Source organism: Leopardus geoffroyi, chromosome A3 (assembly GCF_018350155.1).
Source record: "Leopardus geoffroyi isolate Oge1 chromosome A3, O.geoffroyi_Oge1_pat1.0, whole genome shotgun sequence".
Lineage (NCBI taxonomy): Eukaryota > Metazoa > Chordata > Mammalia > Carnivora > Felidae > Leopardus > Leopardus geoffroyi.
This window is the reverse complement of record NC_059336.1, coordinates 100,468,599-100,491,922: the sequence shown is the minus strand read 5'-3', so window position 1 is coordinate 100,491,922 and position 23,324 is coordinate 100,468,599. Positions and strand designations below refer to the sequence as shown.

The window sequence follows — 23,324 nt, the reverse complement described above, 5'->3', positions numbered from 1 at the left end:
CACTTACTTCTCATGATTTCTCTTGATTATCACATAACCATGTCATGATGCCTAATTGATTTTTTTCCAGGTGTATATTGCTTGTGTTTGGCGTGTGGATCCTTTATATCCTCAAGTTAAATTATACTACCGAAGAATGTGACATGAAAAGAAGGCATTACGTAGACCCGGACCGTGTAAAGGTTAGATATTCCATTGGTGTGATTTAAATTAAAAAAGTTCCAGGCTTATACTTAAACAGAAGTGTCATCTCTAAAGGGTTATAAATAAGTGGTCATGAAAGTTATAAACGGAGGGAAAATACTTCATCTTAGCACTCCAAAATCAGGGATGACCCTCTCCCCCACCACCACCAAAAAAAAATAAATCCAACCCACCCACCTATTCCCCCACCTACCCCCACACCTACCCCACAGTATTGTTCCTCCGTTTACCGAAGTCGTGGCAGGAGGTGGGTTGCATTTGACACACCCCAGGGCACCTGTCGTGGAGTACTTTGCTGTGATGTTGCCAGTGTACATGTTCTTAGAACAGGGGGAAGTTCTTTGGGTATCACCTGTCATTGCTGTGTTTTATTTTTCATTTTAATGATTTCACACTGTATTTCAAGATTGTTCCCTTCAATTTATATTCATTTTTCTAAATCAATTGACCTATTAAATGCTAATTTCACTACTTAGTTGAGTAGTTAAATGATCCAGTAATGTTCTGTCCTGGACGAAAGAAGAGATGATTTTAAGTAAGGTAGCATGGCAGTAATGATAACCAACATGTATAGGTGCTTTACGTATATTATTTAATTACCATCCGGCTGGGAGCTACCCCAGTGTTCTCTCCCTCTTACAGACAATGGCTGGGAGGTTAAGCTGCTTGCCTAAGTTTACATGTAGTTTAGTTAACCAGTTTAGTTAATCTGGTTTAGTGTATACTGTGTAACTATTCTCAAAGTACTTCAGCAATATAAACTCATTTTACCCTCATAGTAGGAACTGTCATTACCTCCGTCTCACAGCTGAGAGGAGGGGCGCGGAGAGTAAGTAACCAGTTTAAGGTTACCTTCACTAGTAAGTGGTGGAGTTGGGGCTTGGTCTTGGCCATGTGGTCCTAGCTCCACGTGACTGCTGTCTACCTGGGTAGGGGATGTCCCCAGAAAGGAGCCAGAAGTTATAGGGAGAGTGATGCAGAGAGTAGGAGGGAGCTTACATTTCTGACCTAGATTCAAGTCTAAATGCCACTTAGTAAAAAAACGAGACCTTGGGCAAGTTACTTAATTGTTTTGAGTCCCAGTTTTCTCAGCTGTGAAGTGTAGACAACAATATCTGTATAATAGGGTAGTCCTCGAGGTTGAATAAGATAATATATGCAGAACTCCTTTTCTAGTCAGGGTATTTGTTCACATGTTTTTACCTCAATCTGTATGTCCTTTGAAGTGCCTCACACACTATGTGGGACAGGTGGGTATAAACAAGGAAATGAAAATAATACTTAATAATTACACTTTATTATAAAATATTATTTTTATGAAATATTCTAAAATAATTAAATAAAAAAATAAACGGCACAGCTTGGCTGATGCAGAACCATTGTGTCTCACAGAGCCTGCCTTTTTGTGCTGTATCTGTCCCCAGAGGTTCGCTGACTCTGCTGATTTTTCCAGCATCAGCACGTCTGCCGTGGTGGAGCAGGATGTGTCTAGCGCCTCTGCTCAGGCTTTCTGCCTCCCCGTCTGGCTGGCCTTGCGGTCGCCCCAGTATCTGTGCGCTCTTCCCTTTGCTTCTTTGTCATGCTTATCCACATTCTCTTTCTCCTGTCCATTTCATCAATCATGCCGTTAACCGTCTGACCAACTGCAAAGATAATCACTCTCGAGTCTTGTTTAATTGAGGAGAGATGGGAGCTCTTGCATACAAGGGTCCAGCACACCATTTCACAAGTACAAGGTGGGGAAGATGTGCTTTAGTATACCTGGGGTAAAATTAACTTGGCAGTTTTCGTGCCTGGCCAGCACCATCTGTGTTGGCCTGTGCCGTGGCTGTGTACAGCTTGTCCTTAGCTACATTAATAGACCAGGGATGCTCTGCTTGTCCCTGCAGAGCTCAGACAAGTGCTCTGATCATTATGGCTATTACTCTGTAAAGTTCCCCAAGGAGTCCTAGTGACTCTGGAGGATGACCAGAGAAGAGACTTGAGACCATGTCCCTGAGGAACCTTTGAAGCAATGGGAACATTTGTGCGGCCCGAAGGAGAGAAGGACTGGTGGAGGGCATGTGGCAGCTACTGTCAGCAAGCCAGAGGCCTGGCCTATGGAAGGGTCCGCTCTGCCCAGGTGGCCTTAACGGCAGGGGTGCAGATCAGGGGATGGCGGCCAGGCTGAGAGGAGAAGCGTTTGATGGTCAGAGGCATCTACAGTTGGGATAAATGGGTGCCTTTGTGGCAAATCTCTAAAACTCTTTAAGCACAGCCAGGGCCTCCCAGGTGCCCCTCCTTACCTGCCTTTCTATAGCCAGGCATGCCCCAGTGTGGCTGGATTAATATTTCTGAAAATTGAATCTGATATATTGCTTCCCTGTTGCAAACTGTGATTTGTTCCCATTACCTTTGGAATGTCCAGACTCCTTAGTCTGGCCTGTAGGGCTCTTGGTGGCTTGGTTCCTGCCAATCCCTTCAGCCTCCTTTAGCCACCCCATGTTCCAGCACTGCCTGAACTGGGGCCTAAATCTTAAATGTTTTCACTACTCCTTGGCTGAGCTGCTTTCTTTCTTCCTCATTTTGGTTTTGTTGTGCACTTCCCTGGTAACTAATGACGAACATCTCCTTGCATGTTCATTGGCCATTTATATATCTTCTAAGGAGAAATATCTGTTCAAATTCTTTGCCCAATTTTTCATTGGGTTATTTGTCTTTCTATTATTGAGTTGTTAAGAGTTTTCTATATATTCTGGAGACCAGTCCCTTATCAGATACATGGTTTACAAGTATTTTCTCCCATCTTGTGGATTGTCTTTCCACTTTCTTCATGGTGTCATTTTCAGCACGAAAAGTTTCTAATTTTGATTAAGTCCAGTTAATCTATTTTTTCTTTTGTTCTTTGTGCTTTTGATTCCAGACCTCTGAAATCACTGCCTAATCCTGTGTTTTCTTCTAAGAGTTTTATAGTTTTAGCTCTTAAATGTAGGTCTTTAATCTGTTTTGAGTTAGTTTTTGTATATGATGTGAGGCTGGGGGCCAACCTTTTTCTTTTGCATGCGGATATCCAGTTTTCCCGGCACCATTTGTTGAAACGATTTTTCCCTATGTTTGCTACAATCTTTCTAACTTCTCTGGCTGGAGCCCCTCCCTCCCTTTGCCCCTCTGCTACGCATCTTTTACATCAAATCTCAGCTCAAGAGTTATGTTTTCTCAGATGCCTTCTCTGATCATCCTTTTCTCTGTCTTCTGGAAGCCTCTTCATACCTTAATCCTAACATTTACACTGTAGTATTTTAACTGTCTTTCCACTTGTCCTTTAAGCAAGCCCTTGGGAAATGGGGATTGTGTGCTAACATTTTATATTAATGAATATATACTTAGGTATATTAAAGTCCAGGGAGAGGGGAGATATTACTGGACCATGGTGTGGTGTCTCATCTCTCAACTCCAGATTGTATAGAACATCCACAGTTAGGTAACAGGCAACTCTTCGAGTATTTTTCAGTAACGTCTGTTAAGTTTAATGTCCCTTTAAGGAATAGGTGAGATACCTCCTCATATCCACCAGTAGACAGTAGACAGAAAACAAACAAACAAACAAAAACCATCTTGCCATCCTCTTCCCTCTAAACCATGGAATATGAGTTCTCCATTTAGGCTGATGGGGCCAAGTTTTAAAATCTAAGTTCACTGCAGGACCGATAACAGCCTCTCAGGGCTGCCAGTGCCCTGCCCTGATTGGCTCCAATGAGGATTCCTGACCAATCCCTGGCAAAGGGGATGGAAGTATCTAATGGGCGAGGTCAGCTTCCCAAGCCCCACTGCCTGCCTAGAGAAGGGGTGACAACTGCCTGAACAGAATTACGGCTCCCTAAGAAGAAGGAACAGGAAATGGAGACCCAGTAGCAGTCCACAGTGACCACCACATCGAACCAGTTCTAAAAGATTCTAAAAGATCATTATTTTTTCCAATGATAAAAATAACACCAAAAATTCAAATAATACAGAAATGAATAAAGTAGAAAATCCCTTGTAGTTTGTGGAGAAAGAGGGGGGAATCAGCTGATGGTTTTATAAGTCAAACATGTTTGTGAAAATCTCGGTCAATTTCACAAATTAATAAAGTAGAAAGTGAAAGCTTGCTACAACCATGGTGGAATTAGGGATATTTTTTATTTCATTACTTGAGATTTTTTAATAGCTTTTTAACATTGTCGACGCTGTCAGAATGCCCCACTTTTCACAGTGGTCCTGACAGCTTGTCCTCTGCATGTGCCTCTGAGAACTTGCCACATTAGACAGACAGCAAGAGTTGGAGATCAGTGAAGATTTGGGTGGGGAATAGCAGGAGAGAAGACTGAAAATGAGCCGGGACCAAAGAGGAAAAGCCCTTGAATGCCACACTGAGCAGGTCCCCAATTTGATATCTGGTCACGTTTCATTAAGGCAAAACCAGAAATCCTTTCTCAAGTGTCTGGAATGCAGGAAATGGCCAGGGAACCTGGCCGGTGTGGTCCTGGTGTTCTCAATGGCTGTGAGGCGGTGTGCAGTATGAGCTCTCTGCAAAGAGAACCCTGTCTCCAGACTGTTGCTGGACATTGGTCCTTACCACCAAGGGCACTGGGGCAAATTTGAATTGTTGTAGATGTATGTTAGCAGAAGGTGGTCTCAAAGCCATGAGGCCTTGTTAGCTCTGTTGATGATATTCAGCAGCTAGCAACGTTAGTGGGACCCTGCTGACCCTGTTGGACTCTGAGCATTGCCTAGTTGTGCTGGGCCTGGCCTGTGTTAACACAGCTGCAGAAGTGTGCCCATGGCTTTTGTCCTTTCTATTTAAGGACGCCCCTTAGTGTACTGTTTCTTTAAAAAGACTCACAGTGGTCTCTGTGGGGACCCGGACACTTTGAAAGTGCATTTCAGATGTGAAATTGCACTTAAAAATGTTTAAGGAGAGACAAGGGCACATTCATGTCAGGTCACAATCAGGTTTGGGCTGCGTGGTAGCAGCAGTTTGAACTTGGCCCTCTCTCTTCTCAGCTAAAAACCACATATCACCCTGAGGACTGCATTTTTTGCTGTGTAGTTAATTATGGCCAAATGTGCTTCTCTCTGACTCTGCAGACCTGCGCTCACATAGCTAAGGTAAGCAGTATAACCTGGGCCGAGGTATTAGTCCAGGTGTCTGCACCTCTAGACCGATTCTCTTCCCCTTTTAGCGCTGCCTCCTTGCCCCAGATCATCCTCGGATATCAGAGATGAGGAAACTGAAGCCTTGACCGAGGGTTAGATCTTTAGTCAAGGTTACACTGCTGGTTGACAGATCTAGAACCGGGTCCAGCATCCAGATCTTCTGATTGGTTTTTCTTAATGGTTTACTGTGCCAAAATACACACACCATAAAATTTAGTCCTTTCAAGCATGCAGTTTTGTAGTGTCCGTGCACTTACACAGTTACACCCCCATCACTCCAGTCCAATTTTAGAACATTCTGTCCATCACCCAACGGGTAAGTTACCTCACCTGTTGTAGTCTGTCCCCACCCTCAGCCACCAGTCCCAGGCTGCCACTGACTGTCTGAGTTTTTACTGTGGTACTCTTTCTGTGACTCAGTTATTCAGATTTTGCCCTACTTTTATAGCTGGGTAGGAGTTACAGATGGTTGACTTCAGTGTGAGTTACATGCGGCAGTAGCTTTGCTCACGGTTCTCCTACCGCTGTTCTCACGTGTTTCGGGCAGAGTGCGTAATGCTGTGGGCGTCAGAGCAGCCCCTGGGAGGAAGAGGCCAGCACCAGCCTGGTACACATCTGGCATTGAAAGCGTCATAAGGTAGCCCATGCCCTCGGCTCACGTGGTCTGTGGCTGCATTGGGCTCCTACCCAGGTTTGGTGAGCTCTAGGCCCGGAACCCTCCTCCAACCTCAGTGCCGTGCCCTGTCCTCGACGTAAAGGACTAAAAGAGAACATTGCCTTTTACTAAGAATTATGCCATTTACTTCTATTTGGAGGACCATTATCCTAAAAATTCTGCAGTAGAAATGAAAGCAGAGACTGCCGAGGAAAATCACTTTGATTTTTTAAATACCCTTCGGTGAATTTTCACATTGTGGTTTTCCATGGCAAGTCGCCACCTCCCTGACAGTCGGAACTACCAGATGTCTGTTTATTCTTAGCTGTGGGCAGCCGGCAAGCTCAGCCTGGAAGACGGTTAAGACACCGAAGCCCTCATTTCCACGCTTTGATTTGAGAGAAGCGGGAGTTTCTGTATCTTTTCGACAGTCGCCAGTTCTCTGCTTCCCAGTGGTCCTCCCAGTGTCCTTCCCAGTGGATGAATGCCAGCCAGACCCCTCTGCTTCTGTCTGTCCTTGCCTGCTCTGGCTTCCAGCTCTGGAGCTTTCTGCAGGAGGGCAGGGGAGGGTCACAGCCCCTTCTTTCATCACGGCTCTGGGAGGCGAGGTTCTCCTCCCCGGGCTTTTCTCATTCGAGCTGTGGAGGAGGTGGGGGAGAGGCTGGAACAACTTCTGGTTAGAAGAAATGGTCCCAGGGGCTTTCTCGGGGCCTGTCCACACCTCTAAATGAGGTGAAACGAAAGGAGCAGAGGAACTGCTGTCGCCGTAGACATTGCCGGTGGCGTTCAGAGCATGTACTTGCCCGGGACGGATGAAATCGCACCCGCGGTGAGTGAGGGCAGGCGCAGTCCCCGTCACAAGGTGATGACTAGCCCTTGTCCTCTGCCCCCGGTCTAGACAATTAAGTCTGAAGCCTCAAGTGGAGCTCTTTGCCAGAACGGAAATGGAATGAAGTTTCACTCCTTCCAAATGAAACTTTTAAAGAGAAAATTTGGCAGCTCAGGAGAGCCGAGCCCAGGTTGCTGGCTTGATCACCTACTTCTCTTTCCAGTCATGAGCCCATCACTCGTCTGCTCTGGGTTTCTTTGGGCACTTCTCAGAGGTCCATTTCTATCCTAGGAGATCTGCAAAACCAGACGCTTGACATGTCATTTTGGCCTTTTGTCCTCTAAAACTTGCTGTTCACAACCCTCAGGCCTGGGGTCTAGAGTCAGATGTGTGTGGTCTGTGTGGCTTGTCTGTTTGCCCTGCCCCCGCTGGTGGGGTGTTAAGTCCCTGCTGGGTGCAGAGTGACATGGGCTTAGCAGGCCTTCCTTCCGGTGCTACTCGGGGTCACGACTGGTCCTTGCCTGGCTTTCCTGCCGATTCCTCATGAAGATGCCAATTCGTCTTTAAACCCTTGTTCTCAGTGGTGGTGTTTGTGTGCTGCTCTGTGTGGACAGAGGCTGTGGTTTTAGGAATTTGGGAAGTAATCGGACCAGGTTAGCACACCAGCCCAGCCCTCTTACTGGCCATGCCTCCTTGAGCCCACACAGTGAAGGTACTGACGGCCATTGTGTGAGGTGTCGGAGATCTAGCGACAGGCCGAGGCAGTGGCTGGCATAATGTATGCAGCAGCATCTGTGCTCAGAGAATGTCAGTTCACCTTTTCAGAAACAGGGCCACGGCCGTATCCTCAAGATGTAGACAGTGTACTCTTCCCAGATGCTAATAACTTTTTGAAGCTGTAATTTAAAGGGGGGGGGAGGGCTTTTGCTATAGTAAAATAGAAGTTTTCCTACAAAAAATTATTATACAAAAATTAGACAATAAAAATAACAAGCCTCTGAGGAAGAACATAGTTGAGGCAAACATTTAAAGTTATATACAACAGGGGTGCCTGGGTGGCTCAGTCAGTTGGGTCTCTGACTTCGGCTCAGGACATGATCTTGTACTCTCTGAGTTCGAGCCCCACATTGGGCTCTGTGCTGACAGCTCAGAGCCTGGAGCCTGCTTCGGATTCTGCCCCTCCTCCTCTCATGCTCTCTCTCGCTCGCTCTCTCTCTCAAAAATAAATAAACATTAAAAAGTTTAAAAAATAAAATAAAATTATATACAATAATGATCCTCATAATAGTATGGATGCAGTTCAAAAGACATGTTCAGTCCTAAAAATAAATATCCCAGCAAATCTAGGACACCATACACGCATGTATATATGTGTTTGTATGTGCGTGTGAGTGAGAAGATAGCTTGGTGGGAGGAGGGGTAAGAAAGCCAAGGCTGCTGAATGTGGAGATAAGGACAAAAAGTACAGCGATGAGGGAGAACTTCCTGCCAAACAGTTTGGAGGCAGAATTTGGCCAGACTGAGCCAAGAGGAAAGACTGGGACGAAAGGCTCTTTGTCCCATGTCCTTCCGTGGGTTGCTGCATTCATCTGGGCTAGAGTATTTGGCATTCAACAGTCGTTCATTATTTAAAAAAAAAATTTTAATGTTTATTTCTGAGACAGAGACAGAGCACGAGTAGGGGAGGGGCAGACAGAGAGGGGGACACAGAATCCGAAGCAGGCTCCAGGCTCTGACCTGTCAGCACAGAGCCCGACGCCAGGCTCTAACTCACAAACCGCGAGATCATGACCTGAGCCGAAGTCAGACGCTCAACCAACTGAGCCACCCAGGTGCCCCAACAGTCATTCCTTATTGAGGCAAAGCATTAATGTGCAAGGAAAATTGTATACAAAACCAAGGCCAGCTACTTCTATGTTGACGTGACATTATTCCCTGGTTACATGTAGAATAACTTGCATTTCAGACTGTATGAAGCTCATTGCCCCAGCTGGTAGGTAAATAAGCCTGTTTCTCATCCTGCTAGACAGGAACCTAAAATATGAGATTTTTTAAAAATGTGGTAAAAATCACATAAAATTTACCATCTCAGCCATTTTTAAACGTGCAATATGGTGCTGTTAAGTATATTCACACTGCTATGAAACAGACTTCTAGAACTTTTACATCTTGCAAAACCTAAACTCTGTACCCATTAAACAATAGCTTCCCACCCGCCCCTCTCTCAGCCTCCAATAACCAGCGTTCTACTTCCTGTTTCTATGAATTTTAGTACTATAGAGATCTTATGGAAGTGGAATCAAACAGTATTTGTCCTTTTGTGACTGGCTTATTTCACTTTGTATAATGTTCTCAAGGTTCATCCATGTTGTAGCCTGTGTCGGGCTTTTATAAAACATGAAATACATCAGAGTATGTATTTCACCCCACATTTATTTTAGGAACAAGGGCAGGCTAGGGGTAGGAGGTGGGGGTATGAGGACATGCTTTCCTTGTATAATGAAGTAGTTATTGTTGAGTTTATCTCCTTGTTATGTGATTCTCTCAGATTTTTTTCTTTAAGTTTCTGACCACAAATTAACTCTAAAAGGGAGATGTTTTGTGCTGAAAGACAGTAATCTACAGGGAGCTTTATCAGACATCCCAGGACACAGTGTCATCTGTAAGAGGGTATTTCTGATGCCTGAGAGGTTTTTTTTTTTAAACTCAGCCTGGTGTGATTTCATTCCAGAGAGCTCAGAAATATGCTCAGCAAGTCTTGCAGAAGGAATGCCGACCGAAGTTTGCGAAGAAGTCCATGGCGCAGTTGTTTGAGCACAGGTACAGCATGGACTTACCACCTTTCGTGAAGGAGGCCCCCAAAGTGAATGAAGCCGAGTACAAGTACGATCCTCCTTTTGGATTCCGGAGGTTCTCCAGCCAAGTCCAGAGCCTCTTGGAGATATTGCCTGAGCACGACATGCCTGAACACTTAAAAGCAAAGAGCTGTAGGCGTTGTGTGGTTATCGGAAGCGGCGGGATACTGCACGGACTAGCACTGGGCCATGCCCTGAACCAGTTTGATGTTGTGATAAGGTACATGGGTTCACCTCTAAAGTTCAGTTCACTGCTGGTGGTGTAGTGCCAGCGACAGTGAGGGGTGCAGGAAGTGTGCAGGCCCCTGCCTGCAGGGGATTTACTGCTTGAGGAGTTGAAACCCAAACCTGAAATGATTGGATGCCCCCAAACTGCGCCGTATCGACCCTAATATGGCAGAACCTTTACAGAGGAGGTGAGGTTTGGAAGACTGGGTAGATTCAGGAGGAAGCCTGGGTGAGGCAGAGCCAGGAAGTGGACGTGGTGTTGGGGGGTGAGCTAGTGAGATGCCTGGCTTCGGGGAGCAGGGCTCGGTGTAGGTGCACCCCGCGAGCAGTGCTGGAGGGATCGTGGGAGCACACAGTCTGAACTCCGCTCATCCTAGATTCTCTCTGGTTTAGCCGGCTGAAAATTGTTTTCCTGATTGTAAAAGTAAAATGTGCTCATTCTTGAAGATTAAAAAAAAAAAATACAGGAAAATGTAAGAAAGAAAATAACCACTCATAGCACAAATAACCAACCACTATTAATTTGCTGTGTTTTTTCCACTTTTGTTCTATACACGTACTAATGAGTGCATTTATATTCTTATAAAGTATTTTGCTTTTTTAATCTAATATTATGAACAGTTTCTGAGGTCATTAAATATTTCTTAGAAAATTAACTCTTCCAAGTACTTACTGTTCCTCTAAATGAGAGTATCAGAAGTTATTTAGCTGTTCTGTTGTGGACATTTAGAATTTTTCAGTTTCTTTGTTATTGTGAAAATGCCTTGCACATTCTCATACTTATGTCTTTATCTCTGATTATTTCCTTTCCAAGAATTCTCAGAATTGTTGGCTTAAAGATACTCGAATATTTTTAAGGCTCTTGATACATTTTGATAAATTCTCCCCATCTGAAGGATGTGTAGAACCAGGAGCACGATGCATGCTGGGCCTTCATCAGATTTGTTCAGCAGGAGCGTGTGGATTTGACCAAAGACAGGGCAGGCGAGGGCTGGGGACTGGGTGTCGAGTTTGTAGTCCGTGCACGCAGTGTGCGGGCCTGGTATGAGGCAGAAAAAGTGGAAATGGAGACTGAAGAATCAAATCCGGGAGATATATTGAGAAAGTAAATTGGGGGACTTCCTGACAGCTTGACAGTTAATGGTAAGGGATGCCAGGATTTCTAGTCTGGGGTCTCAGGTGTTAGCAGAACTGCTGTCAGAAGCGGAGTAGTTGGAGAAAAAAATCTCTGGTTAGTGAGGGAGTATAACAAGATCCATTTCAGATATTTTGAGTCTAAAAGTGATATGTTCACATAATGCCTTTGTCCCCAGTAGCTGTGATCTCAGGCAAGTTTCCTAACTGTCCTGTGCCTCTGTTTCCTCATCTATAGATGGAGGAAATAATAGTATGTGCCTTATAGGCTTACATAAAGACAAAATGAGTTCACAGATGTAAAGCACTTAGAACTTAGGGTAAAGCATTTAGTGTCGGGCTTGGGGTAAAGGCTCAATGGATGTTAGCAGCTCTGTTTGGAGAATTTGTAGGATAGACTGGGGCTCTGGAGGAGAGGACAGGGGGTGTAAAGTGTTTGTGGGAATGAACCAGACTTTTGTAAGAGCCAAGATAGAAGAAATAGTTAAGAATCTAGATTTTTTTTTCTTAATGTTTTATTTATTTTTGAGAGACTGAGCACAAGCGGGGGAGGGGCATAGGGAGAGGAAGACACAGAATCCGAAGCAGGCTCCAGGCTCTGAGCTGTCAGCACAGAGCTGGACACGGACTTGAACTCATGAGCCGTGAGATTATGACCTGAGCTGAAGTTGGATGCTTAACCGACTGAGCCACCCAGGAGCCCCAAGAACGTAGTTTTAAGGCAGAAGAGGTGCCATGGGCCCCAGCGGCCAGAGAGCAGGAATGGTGTGAGGTGGAGGGGGCAGGAGTGGGGCCTCGAGGGTTATAAATGTTGGGGTGAAGAAGGATATAGCCCCTGCCTTTCATTGGATGCTTCTGTGTGCCAGACACTACCTTGTCTGCTTTAGATGTTCTCGTTCCTCAGTGGAGCCATCACTGTTGGCATCAGAGATGAGCACCTTGAGGCACTGCAGGGCCCAGGGTCCGGGCCAGACACGAACAGTCCACATGCAGGGTATGAGGCTTCCAGAACCTAATCCCCGGTCCTGCGTGATCAGCTGAAAGATGCGTGCGCAGGCAGCACTGGGGAGGCAGACGGGACCTCATGCCCATCTACTGGTCTGTGACTGGGACACAGGAAGAGAAGAAGAGAGAAGCCAGGAGTTGCAGGCAGTGCACACTCTGGGCCAGAGGAGAGGTGTGGCGGGAGTGAAAGGTGGCCCTGGGCTGGCCTGGCAGAGCAGTGGGATTTGGCTCTTCAGGGAGGAGGTAGGTGGGGAGATCTTAGGTGTGGAGCCCCCCACCCTGGCAGGAGGAGGGAGAGGCTGGGAGAGTGGGAAAGGGGCTGGAAGGTGGCCCGATGCCCAGTGGTGGCCCACACATCACCAGACTGGGGAACAGGGACTTCATGTGTGGGCATTGGGAGGCCACTGAGTGCTGGGGATAGAGAAAGGGTTGCTTAGCCTGATGATGAGGGAGAATATCAGTGAAGAAGCCTTTGGAGGTTAACTTTTTGGTTTGAAACAATTTCAAATTTAACAGAAAAGTTGCAGGAATAGTACAAAGAACTCACTTTCACCCTTCCCCCCAGATCTTCAACCTGTAATGCTTTATCACATTGCTTTATAATTCTCTCTCTCTCTCTCTCTCTCTCTCTCTCTCTCTCTCTCTCCTGTTACTCTTCTGAACCCTTTGATAGTTGCAAATATCAAGCCCCTTTACCCCTAAACAAGTCAGTGTGCACTTGCCAAGAACAAGGGCATTCATTCTATTATAGAACTGCAGAACCACGGAACAATGTTGAGAATCAGGAAATTAACATCGATAAAATTTAGACCCTGTCTACATCCTTATCCATATTTCACCAGCCACACTGATAATGTCCTTTATTTTAAAATAAGAAATGGGAAAAAATAACCACCTCAGGGGCATGCCTTGCATTTAGTCATCGTGTCTAATAATATCTTATGATAATCCAGAGGTAGGTATCAGATCTAGAAGAAGTGGCAGCGGAATAGAGAAGAAAGTTGGGATACAGGTGTGATAATACAGGGGAAGAACCAGACAGACATTTTTTGAGATTACGAAACTCTTTAACTGGGTCAGTTTGCTTTCAGAAGAATTCTTACAATTTGCCCCCAAACAACGAGCCTGGTAAGAGCCTTTGTTGATCTGACAGTTGTAAGTGTCCCAAATCCTTGCTTTAAGGATGCACCTGGGCCTATTGCCCTCCTTGGTCCTCACCCTGTCAGTCTAAGTGTGGTTTGTGTCTGCCTTGCCCTGGTTTCTAGGTTTCCTTTCTGCTTATCTTTTTGAATTCCTGGCAGGAACCCCTCATATCTGAACACAGTGGGAAGCCTTCAAGGCAACATCACTGGTGCCCAGAGAAAGCCTAAAATATAATATGTTGGGTTAGCTTGAAATGGCAGGACTACATGGGATTGCTTGACATTCAGAGTTGAGGTATGGGTGTCCCTCAGGGACGCAGGGCTGCTGGGAGGGATGCCTTCCTCCAGACCCACAGCTCACTCCCAGTCCTAAAAATGCAGGGGATGCAGTGCAGGGACTTTGTATGATATGATAAGAGGGTTGATGGCTTGCTTTGTCAATTTATCTTTTCCTTTTTATTTAAATAGGTTAAACAGTGCACCAGTTGAGGGATATTCAGAGCATGTTGGTAATAAAACTACCATAAGGATGACTTACCCAGAGGGTGCGCCACTGTCTGACCTTGACTATTATTCCCATGACTTGTTTGTTGCTGTTTTATTTAAGAGTGTTGACTTCAACTGGCTTCAAGCAATGGTGAAAAATGAAACCCTGGTAAGCACTAGAAACTCAGCCATCTAGTATTCTTTCATAAGAAGTGGAGGGGTCTCTAAGTGTAATTACAGACTTTTATTTTTTAAACAAACACAGTGGCATACATACAGTTGACCCCTGAACAGTGTGGGTTTGAACTGCGTGGGTGCACTTATGCACAGATTGTTTTCAGTAAATACAGTATAGTATTGTAAATATACTTTGTCTTCCTTAAGATTTTCTTAACGTTTCCTTTTCTCTAGCTTACTTTACTGTAATAGTATAATATATAATACATATAACATACAAAAGATGTGTTAATCGACTATTTATATTATCAGTAAAGCTTCTGGTCAACAGTAAGCTCTCAGTAGTTAAGCTTTCGGAGAGTCCAAAGTTATCTGTGGGGGCACCTGGGTGGCTCAGTCGGTTAAGCGTCCGACTCTTGATCTCAGCTCAGGTCTTGATCTCAGGGTTGTGAGTTCAAGGCTCCCATTGGGCTCCATGCTGGGCATGGAGCCTACTTAAAAAAAAAAAAAAGTTATATGTGGATTTCAACTATGCGGGGATAGGGTGGTGGTGCCCTAACCCCCACATCATTCAAGGATCAACTGTACTTTTGTGGTGTCTCTAAAATAACTACTCCCTTTGTAGAAACGCAGCAGTACTCCTTGTTGAGAATTACTTTCAGAATTTAAGGTTAAGTCACATGTAGAAATTGTGATCATTACTTAAATGGGAAAATCAAGTTTTGAACCAAAATTGTTACTAGTGATCACCTACCTTACTCACCAGACTTGAGTTTACATGCCTTTTGGCTAATCGAGAAATTAGACTTACTTGGATGAGTATAAACCACTGTGGAGGATTTTCAAAAGAATATATACAAAACCTTTGAGGAATATTCCCAAAGAGATTCTCTAAAAATGCTCTGATAGGTCGTCCCCTTGTTGGAGGAAATTCACAGAATTCCAAAGGGGCAGATGTTGAGGAAATGGCCCTCACTTGGTCATATTCCCTTTTGTTTGTTGTAATAATTGATCACATTACTTTATGGTCCTACCCATGATGCTGAAATAGATTCCAGGAGCCAACTATCTATATACACACAAATTAGCCGTCTGCAAAATTAAGAGGATTTGTTACACTTTTCACATAAGCTCCATGTGATGGAGAATTTGTATCTGCAAAGCCTGATTTTGCATAGGTTATGATCTGGACTTTCTGTTGTGTAGAAGTTGACCTAGTTGGAAGATGAAGCACCCATGAAATAACTTTCAGTTACCAGAAGACTTCACAGGACTAGACAGATAGAGCAAAGCCATGGAGAGGATGCAGGGTGAGGGCCTGGTCGGAGTGGGTCACTCTTACACTTAATACCCTTAAATAGGATCTGTTCACCTGGTCTCCCCAGGGACAAACGATGCCTTTCAATCCTAAAAAGGCTTACCATCTCAGGTCATTCCCTGGGAAATTTCCTCCCCATGGAAACCAGAGCCGACGCTGCCCTTCGTCCTCTTGTCCAACACCACGTTCATAAATCAGGTCCTTCGGGGTGGCTACTTTGAGTTGGGTTCTTGGATTCGCATAGATCTCGGTGACTTTGCTGTCGAATGCAGCAGACAAGCCCACATGGGGTCACGCCATAACTCTGGGCTGATTAGCAGGGGTGTGTTCTCACCTGCTGCTGGTGGGATAACCTTATTAAATACCCCTAATGATTGCCTGCCTTCTTTCCTTAGCCATTTTGGGTGCGACTCTTCTTTTGGAAGCAGGTGGCGGAAAAAATCCCACTACAGCCAAAACATTTCAGGATTTTGAATCCAGTTATTATCAAAGAGACTGCCTTTGACATCCTTCAGTACTCAGAGCCCCAGTCAAGGTTCTGGGGCCGAGATAAGGTATTGTTGCAACTGAAAGTTAACTGTTCTTCTCTGTGTTGGAAGGGAGACAGCTGTACAACTTTCACTTGGGCTCAGCTGTATACCCAGAAGAGTCATCCAGTGTAGAAATGTAGTCACTGAGCAGATAGATGCGTCGTGTGTGTTTACTATTCTGCATCTTGACTTCAGGGCTCCTCATTGTTTACCTGGCCTTTCCCCTGGTGACTCCTGTCTTCAGTACAGTCAACACGTTAACACTTAGGTCCCTGGGATGTTATTTAAGGTATTCCTAGTCGGTGACTCCATATAACTAACTGCTGGAGGACACCGAAAGACACTTTGGTGGTCTGAAAAGTTCTTTGCGTTTTTAACTCTGTGCACTGCTTAGGCGAAAATTGACATTTATCTTCATTTTACAGGTGATGGTAAATAAAGTTCGCCCCCCAGAGCAGTGCTTTTCAGCTGATACTTGGGTCTCATCCCACACTTTCTACTTAATTATTCTGTGTGGTGGTCTGTACATTGGGACTTTCAAAGCCCCCTGGGTGATATTATTTTGCAGCCTAATTTGAGAACCTTTGCACTATATTGGCTGTTCACTGCAGTAGGGATTCTTTACCCGCATTTAGCCTGTGCTGCCACCAGGGAGGTGGCAATGGCTTTATCACCTATTTCTTTATGATCCGAATAGCTAAGCCTGTGTCTTTAAAACACTTTTTTAAAAGCTGGAAATCACAGCTTTAAAAATCGTTTTAATTAAAAAAAAATTTTTTTTTAATTTTAAAAAATTAAAAATTTGTTTTTTTGAGAGTGAGAAAGAGTGCAAGTAGGGGAGAGGGGCAGAGAGAGGGAGGGAGAGGGAGAGGGAGAGAGAGAGAGAGAGAGACAGAGAGAGAGAGAATCTCAAGCAGGCTCCACATTCAGCGCAGAGCCTGAATCAGGGCTTGATCCCACGACCCTGGGACCATGACCGGAGCCAAAAATCAAGAGTCAAACACTCATCCGACTGAGCCACCCAGGCACCCCTTCCTTAAACAAACTTCCAAGCAAAATCTCCCCATATGAAGGAAAGCAAGGAATTTGGAAATGGGGACCAGTGCTGCTGGTCACACTGAGAGCCTGAGATACTGCCCAGGAGATACCTGGGGCTGGTCAGGGTCACAGTTTGCAAACATTGAGCTAGGCTCTTAGATGTGGTCAACCAATAGGCAGATGAGCAGACTCTTCTGTTTGCCCTATGAATCAAATTCTAATTAAAAATGTTCTTTAAAACACCTATGTAAACTCTAAAGGAAGAATTCTGTGTTTCATAGGAAAAACAAATACCTAAATAGGCTCCTTCAAACAAAAACCCAGTTCTTTACTGTGATCAGTAACAGCTAACCCCAACTCTGGCTCCAGCCCCAGGCTTGAGCCATGAACACAGCTGAAGCTCTTCCCTTGGCAGGCTGCCATTTTTCTCAGGCGTCTGCCCTCTCGGGTGGTTTCCTGCCCTCCCATCCCTGGGGAGAGCCACGTAGTTTCTGCCCACTGCAGGAGCATGGCCAGGACCAGTCTTTCTGGTCAGGAAATGGTTCCTTTTTCCCTCGCAGAGGATAGTGGCCCTGCCCCCTGGCAGCAGCTATCAGGGTCCATGATCCGTTCACTATAGAATAGGTTGCTTTAGCTGCTTTTGCCCACATGGGAGCATATTGGTTCCCCCAGAACGTGGACTTAAAACTTTTAGCCTGTTAGCATCAATTTTTTTTTTATTTTTTTAACGTTTATTTATTTTTTGACAGAGACAGAACAAGAGTGGGAGAGGGGCAGAGAGAGAGGGAGACACAGAATCTGAAGCAGGCTTCAGGCTCTGAGCTGTCAGCACAGAGCCTGACGCGGGGCTCAAACTCACAGACTGAGAGATCATGACCTGAGCCGAAGTCAGATGCTCAACCGACTGAGCCACCCAGGTGCCCCTGTTAGCATCAATTTTAACAAAGCAGTTAAAAAAAAAAAAAAAAAAAAGACTTACATAGACTTTGGCGAGATTCTTAAGTTATGAAGAGGTTTTACTATAAATATATTCAAGTATCTTTCAATACCTTTCGATTTCTCTATCTTCTCAACTGCCCTGTTTCTTTATTAAATTTCATCATATTTTTTAGACATAGGCAAATGCTCATTTGTGGTTTGTGTAGATTTTTATTGAAGAAGTAACCTTTCAAAAATGAGCAGATTTACTTTCAATAAAATATGAAATTACTGAACAGCAAATGGTATCAGAAACAAAGTTAGAACATAGAATAAGTGGGGAAAATTTTATCATATGTATGATAGTAAATACTCTCAAAGTACAGAATGATCTTATTACAGCAAAAAGAAAAGATGGGCCAATTTAAAAAATGAGGGAAAGATATGAACAGACATTTCACAAAGGAAGAAATTTATACTGCCAAGGAGTACATGATAAAATGTTCAATTTCACCAGTAATCAAATAAAAGTACATTAGAGCCACAATGACATTTTTTTCCTGTTTTCTTAGCAAAGATTTAAAAGCTTGATAATGTCCTTGTTTGGCAGAAATACAGATAGAATTATAAGTTGGTACTTTTTCTGGATGGTATTTTGGCAGTAGATATCAGCTTTAAATGTGAATAGTCTTGACCCAGCAATTTTACTCTAAAAAATTTTATTATAAGAAAATTAGAGGGTTACGTGGCTGGCTCTGTCCGTTGAGCATCTGACTCTTGATTTTGGCTCAGGTCATGATCTCATGGTTTGTGGGATTGAGCCCTGCATGGGGTTCTGGACTGGCAGCATGGAGCTTGCTTGGGATTCTCTCTCTCCCTCTCTCTCTCTGTCCCTCTGCTCGATCATGCGTGCACTCTCATTCTCAAAATAAATAAATAAAAACTTTAAAAAATAAAAATAACAATGTGTGTACAGAGATACATAGGGAAAAGCTTGAAAATGGACAATAAACTGATTGCATTGTCAGGAACTTCCTCACGCATAGGCCCTTCCAGCAGACAGGGAAGTCTGCTGAATTAAGAGGTATGATCTTAGGGGATATGTTCTGTAGGTAACATGCTCTGAGTGGTTTTTGCAGTCAAATGCTCTGCCCCTCTGAGTGGTTTTTGATAGTTTCTGAGTTTCTCTCCATATACTTGCCCCTATGAGCAGTTGACTTCATACACTCCTTCTGTAAACCCTGATTGAGTTTTCCCGACCTGCTAGGTGCCACGCTGGCCACAGGGTAAGACAGGACACTGCCTTAGGGTCTTATGGCTAAACAGCAGAAAGTCTTCCTTTGGGTTAATTTCTCTTGAATTCAGTGACTGTTGAGTTTCTTTTTAATGAGTGACGTGGATGCAACACACCAAGGAGCAAGAGGTGGCTTTTGACAAATGATGAGCTTAGTAGAAGCTCCTTAATCCTGATTAAACTATGAACTCTGAAGGGTTCGCTGTTGTTCCAGTTTACGGAAAAGGAGAGTTGTTTCTGGAAGCCACAGACTCAAGTAGGATGAACAAAGTAGGTATATTTATTTACATGAAAAACCATGCAACAGAATGTCATTTGCAGGTCAGCAGTGGCCTTCGGCTAGTGCTTAGACAGCTTAAGGCTTTCTGTATTTCTCTCTGCCCTGTGTACTGTCTTCACCCAAAACTGGGACAGAGATACAGAAAGCACGATTCCCGATTTGCAAGTGGAAAGATGGTGGACAGGAGGGTGGCAGAGTGGCGACTCAGTCAGAATCCAGAATGGTTCAGACATTTGGCGCACTAGGCCAAAGTCCATAGGATAACGTTTTGGGAGGAACAAATGTGGAGACCCTTAACTGGGGCCTAAAAATTGCCCAAATCGAGGGTGGGCAGAACCTGGCTTAGCAGCTATACATGTGAAAAATGACCTGGAAGTGTTTTATTTGCCAGGAGTCTTGGCCTTGGGTGGGAGGCAGCTTCAGATAAGCAGTGAACTCAGTCTTCACTGGCAAGAACTGAGGCTGCTGTGTTCTCTGGCAGAGACTGTCCACAGGAGCCCACAGGGAAGGGCCCAACTCCAGAAACAGGTCTCAAGAAAGACTGTGGAAGGTCCTGTGACCACTGATTCCAGAGCGGACAGACCTTCTAGATACCTAGACCTTCTAGATACGTGTCATGTAAGAAAAGAAATGAACTTGTTTTTGCAGTTCCGGTCAGTACCTGTAGGACCAGTAGGAAGAAGGCTTAGAAGGAACACTGTTTAGCTTGGTACAGTAACTGCCAAGCTACCTCTTGGTGGTGTGTGAAAAGTGTCCACATCACAGACCATGTTTTAGAGTGTAAATCCCTGACTTAGGCAGGAAGTCCGACTTCAGGATTCTGGGATCTGTAAAACCATGCCATGTCTAAACTTGCGGCCCCCAGAGCAGCCTGTGTTACTCTGCAGAGCATGGATGCCCCTTGGAAATCAATGAATTGTGCTCCTAAGCCTTGTTTTGTCTTTTCCTTTTTTTTCAGAACGTCCCCACCATTGGTGTAATTGCTGTTGTCTTAGCCACACATCTGTGTGATGAAGTCAGTTTGGCAGGCTTTGGATATGACCTCAATCAACCCAAAACACCTTTGCACTACTTTGACAATCTCTGCATGGCTGCCATGAACTTTCAGACCATGCATAATGTGACAACAGAGACCAGGTTCCTCCTAAAGCTGGTCAAAGAGGGCGTGGTGAAGGACCTCAGCGGAGGCATCCATTGTGAATTCTGAACACAGAGAAACCTCACTTGAAAATGCAGCTCTGACTCTGAAGGCTGTTTTTCCTAGCCTTCTTGATCCATTTCATCCTGCAAATACTTTGAAGTGCAGCTGGTGTTTTTAACTTTTAATTTAAAAAAAAAAAAAAAAAGTTTAGCTCTTCCCATTTTGCCCCCCCCCCCACCTATTTATTTGAGGTCAGTGTTTTTGCACAAACTTTTGTAAGTTAATTTTGAGAATTGAATGGGAAAGACTTTTCAAAGAGACTTGTATGTAATGATGTTTTATTGAATTTTAAGAACGTTATTTAATTTGTAAAAACTCTGTCCATGTCTACTGCACACAGAATACCAGGTAATTAAGTGGAAGGAGAATGGAGGTCACTCCTTTGATGAGAGTCCTGAATGCCTGATTCTGGTTCCTTGTTACTGTTTGGTAGGACAGATGTCGGGGGCACTTCCAGGATGATGTGCTCAGTAGCTAAACCACTAGTCCTGGTTTGGCCATGCTGCTGCGTGAGGCCTGGGCCAGTTGGAGAAGTTCACGGTCGCTTTCTGTTGTCGGGTCTGCCTTCTGTCAGAAGACTTGCAGGAAACAACCAGGGGAAACAACGTCCGTGGTCGGGGAGGGACACAGAAGACATTTTCTAGGTCTCCTGCATTCTCTGAAGCCACCTTAGGGAACAGAAGCCACCGCCTTCCCTGAAATGATGACAACTCTTGAATTTCTTGAGGCTTTTTTTTTTTTACTGCCCTTCCCAAGCACTTCAGCGTTAACCTGAGGTGTCCCACTGTCTGCCTGAGGTGGCTTATCAAAATTAGGGTATAATCTTTGTTATCCAGAGTTATAGAAGAATAAACCCTTTCCAAGAATAATCATGTCTTCTGAAACACTAAAATAAATTGCCTATTTAAAAAAAAATTGGGGGGGGGGACGCCTGCACGGCTCAGTTAAGTGTCCGACTCTTGATGCCCACAGGTTCGTGAGATCAAGCCCCACTTGGGATTCTCTCCCCCCACTCTCTGCCCCTCCCCTGCTCACACTCCCACTCTCTGTCTCAAAGAAAACATCAACTTAAAAAAATTTTTTGTCATGCCTACCTGGCAGTGTGTTCCAGATAGTGTGCTAAAAATTTTTAAAAAGAATTAAAAAAGAAGCTTTTGAGGAGCTCCCACAGTCTACTTAATTTGAGTCTCAAAAAAAAAAAAAATGTCTGTAATCTGCCTGAAATGTCCTTGGTGGCTGCCAGGTGGGGACCTCAGTGTGGGATGCTGTCAGTGAGTGACAGAGGGACTGCATCCCATACAGCACAGGGACTGCCGGAGAGATGTTGAGTGGTGAGGGGCGGTGGCTTCCTCCCAGAGAACAGGCTCATTCCAGCTTCTGTCTGTTAATTGGTCCTGTCCTTGTCATCAGAAGATCTGCATCTAGTGTGCTCCCTCCCTGCCACATCTGGGTTCTCATTTCTCCTCGTGCTCCCGCAGCCCAGCCCCTCTGTATCTTTGCATCTGCTGCATCCCGACCGCGTGCAGGGGGAGGGGCCAGTCCTAACAGACAGGCACCCTTGGATTTCCAGGGCCCTGGGGTCAAGCTTGGAGCCGGCAGCATAGCAAAATAGTAACTCTCTGGGTGGGAGACTGAAAATTTTTTATGGGTTTTGCTTTCTATTTTATCAAATACTGTTTAAGAGGAACTGCTTTGAAATTTTCACCAGCTAAATGACTTAGCTTTGAAAATTGAGACTCGGGAAGATGGTCCACGGCTGTCCTGTGTGACCCAGGTAAGGCCAGGCCTATACCACCCATCTCCAGCCCCTCATCCTCCAGGGGCTACTTGAAGCCTCAATTTTTTTTTTTTTTTTTAACAATTTAACAAAAGCCAGAGTTTGGAACCTCCTTAGACACCTTTCCCAGCGTTGTGAGCACTTGCACACGGGCCCCTGTGGATTCGTGTCCCACGGCCCTGCAAGGCTGCTGGGAGGTGTGTAGTTCCACGCCCAGCACTTGGCCAGCGTTCGACCACTGTCAGGCCTGGCCCCCTCCCCACCCCTCCCCTGGATGTCCTTTTTGTGTCCTTACATTGCTTTACCTGTGCCTCCTGCATTTTAATTACTGGCAGAGGGTAAGTGCCCTGAGTGAATAAAAAGGCATGATTTTTTCAAAGACCTTTTATGGAGTCCATCAGCCAATCGGAGTTGATCAGAGACCATCTTCAAGAACTTTTAGCACTTTGGCATTTCGTTATTTGCTAGAAGTTGCTTCTTGGCTTTGGAGTTACTCCTCCCTTACTCAACCCCATGCACATTCGCTCTTTACACTTCTAGGCACTTCAAGATGTTGGAAGGTGGATCTCCAATAACGGGCTTCACCCCTCTTACATGGCTGTAGTCCTGGCTTTTGAGGCAACTGATAATGACTTCTACATGTTCTGTATTTTAACATACATCTTACTGGAACTTTGGGCCACAGAAAATTTCAGTGAGTTGTATGGTGTGTGTGTGTGTGTGTGTGTGTGTGTGTGTGTGTGTGTGTGTGTGTGTGTTTCATCTCCTACAAAGAGCAGATTGTCTCCAGAAACCTAAGCTGGCCTTAGGAAAATTCTTGGGGACTGGATGAGTATCTCCCAACGACGTGTCTCATGTTTTTAGGCAAAGCTCAATTGGGATCTTTTAGACAACTTCATGTATTCTAGGTGTCCCTTTCCCTTTATTGCTCCTTTTGTGTCACGCTGGTTTTCTCATTTCCCAAGAATGTATTAATAAGGCATTGGCAATGTCTGTTTTCACAAATTTGGGGTGTGTCACTTTTTGTTGGCCCATTATTTAAGTTGTTAAACCAGCTTTTTTTACTTGACTGCGTTGA

The 23,324-nt window shown here is 44.7% G+C and overlaps 1 protein-coding gene across 9 annotated transcripts in view; it reads left to right on the top strand.

Moving 5' to 3' along the window:
• Window positions 1-22,628, top strand: part of ST3GAL5 (ST3 beta-galactoside alpha-2,3-sialyltransferase 5) — a 51,082-nt gene extending 28,454 nt beyond the window's left edge. For 2 of the 9 annotated variants that reach the window (XM_045446735.1, XM_045446729.1), the window contains exons 3-8: window positions 71-182; window positions 5,227-5,331; window positions 9,595-9,938; window positions 13,696-13,882; window positions 15,604-15,762; window positions 20,227-22,628. In XM_045446735.1, the coding sequence (XP_045302691.1) occupies window positions 71-182; window positions 5,227-5,331; window positions 9,595-9,938; window positions 13,696-13,882; window positions 15,604-15,762; window positions 20,227-20,475 (1,156 nt within the window). In that variant the 3' untranslated portion in view covers window positions 20,476-22,628. Of the gene's footprint in view, window positions 1-70; window positions 183-5,226; window positions 5,332-9,573; window positions 9,939-13,695; window positions 13,883-15,603; window positions 15,763-19,184; window positions 19,259-20,226 lie in introns of all 9 variants that reach the window. The other 7 variants (XM_045446737.1, XM_045446731.1, XM_045446734.1 and 4 more) reach the window with 6 other exon arrangements.
• Window positions 22,629-23,324: the final 696 nt, after the last annotated feature.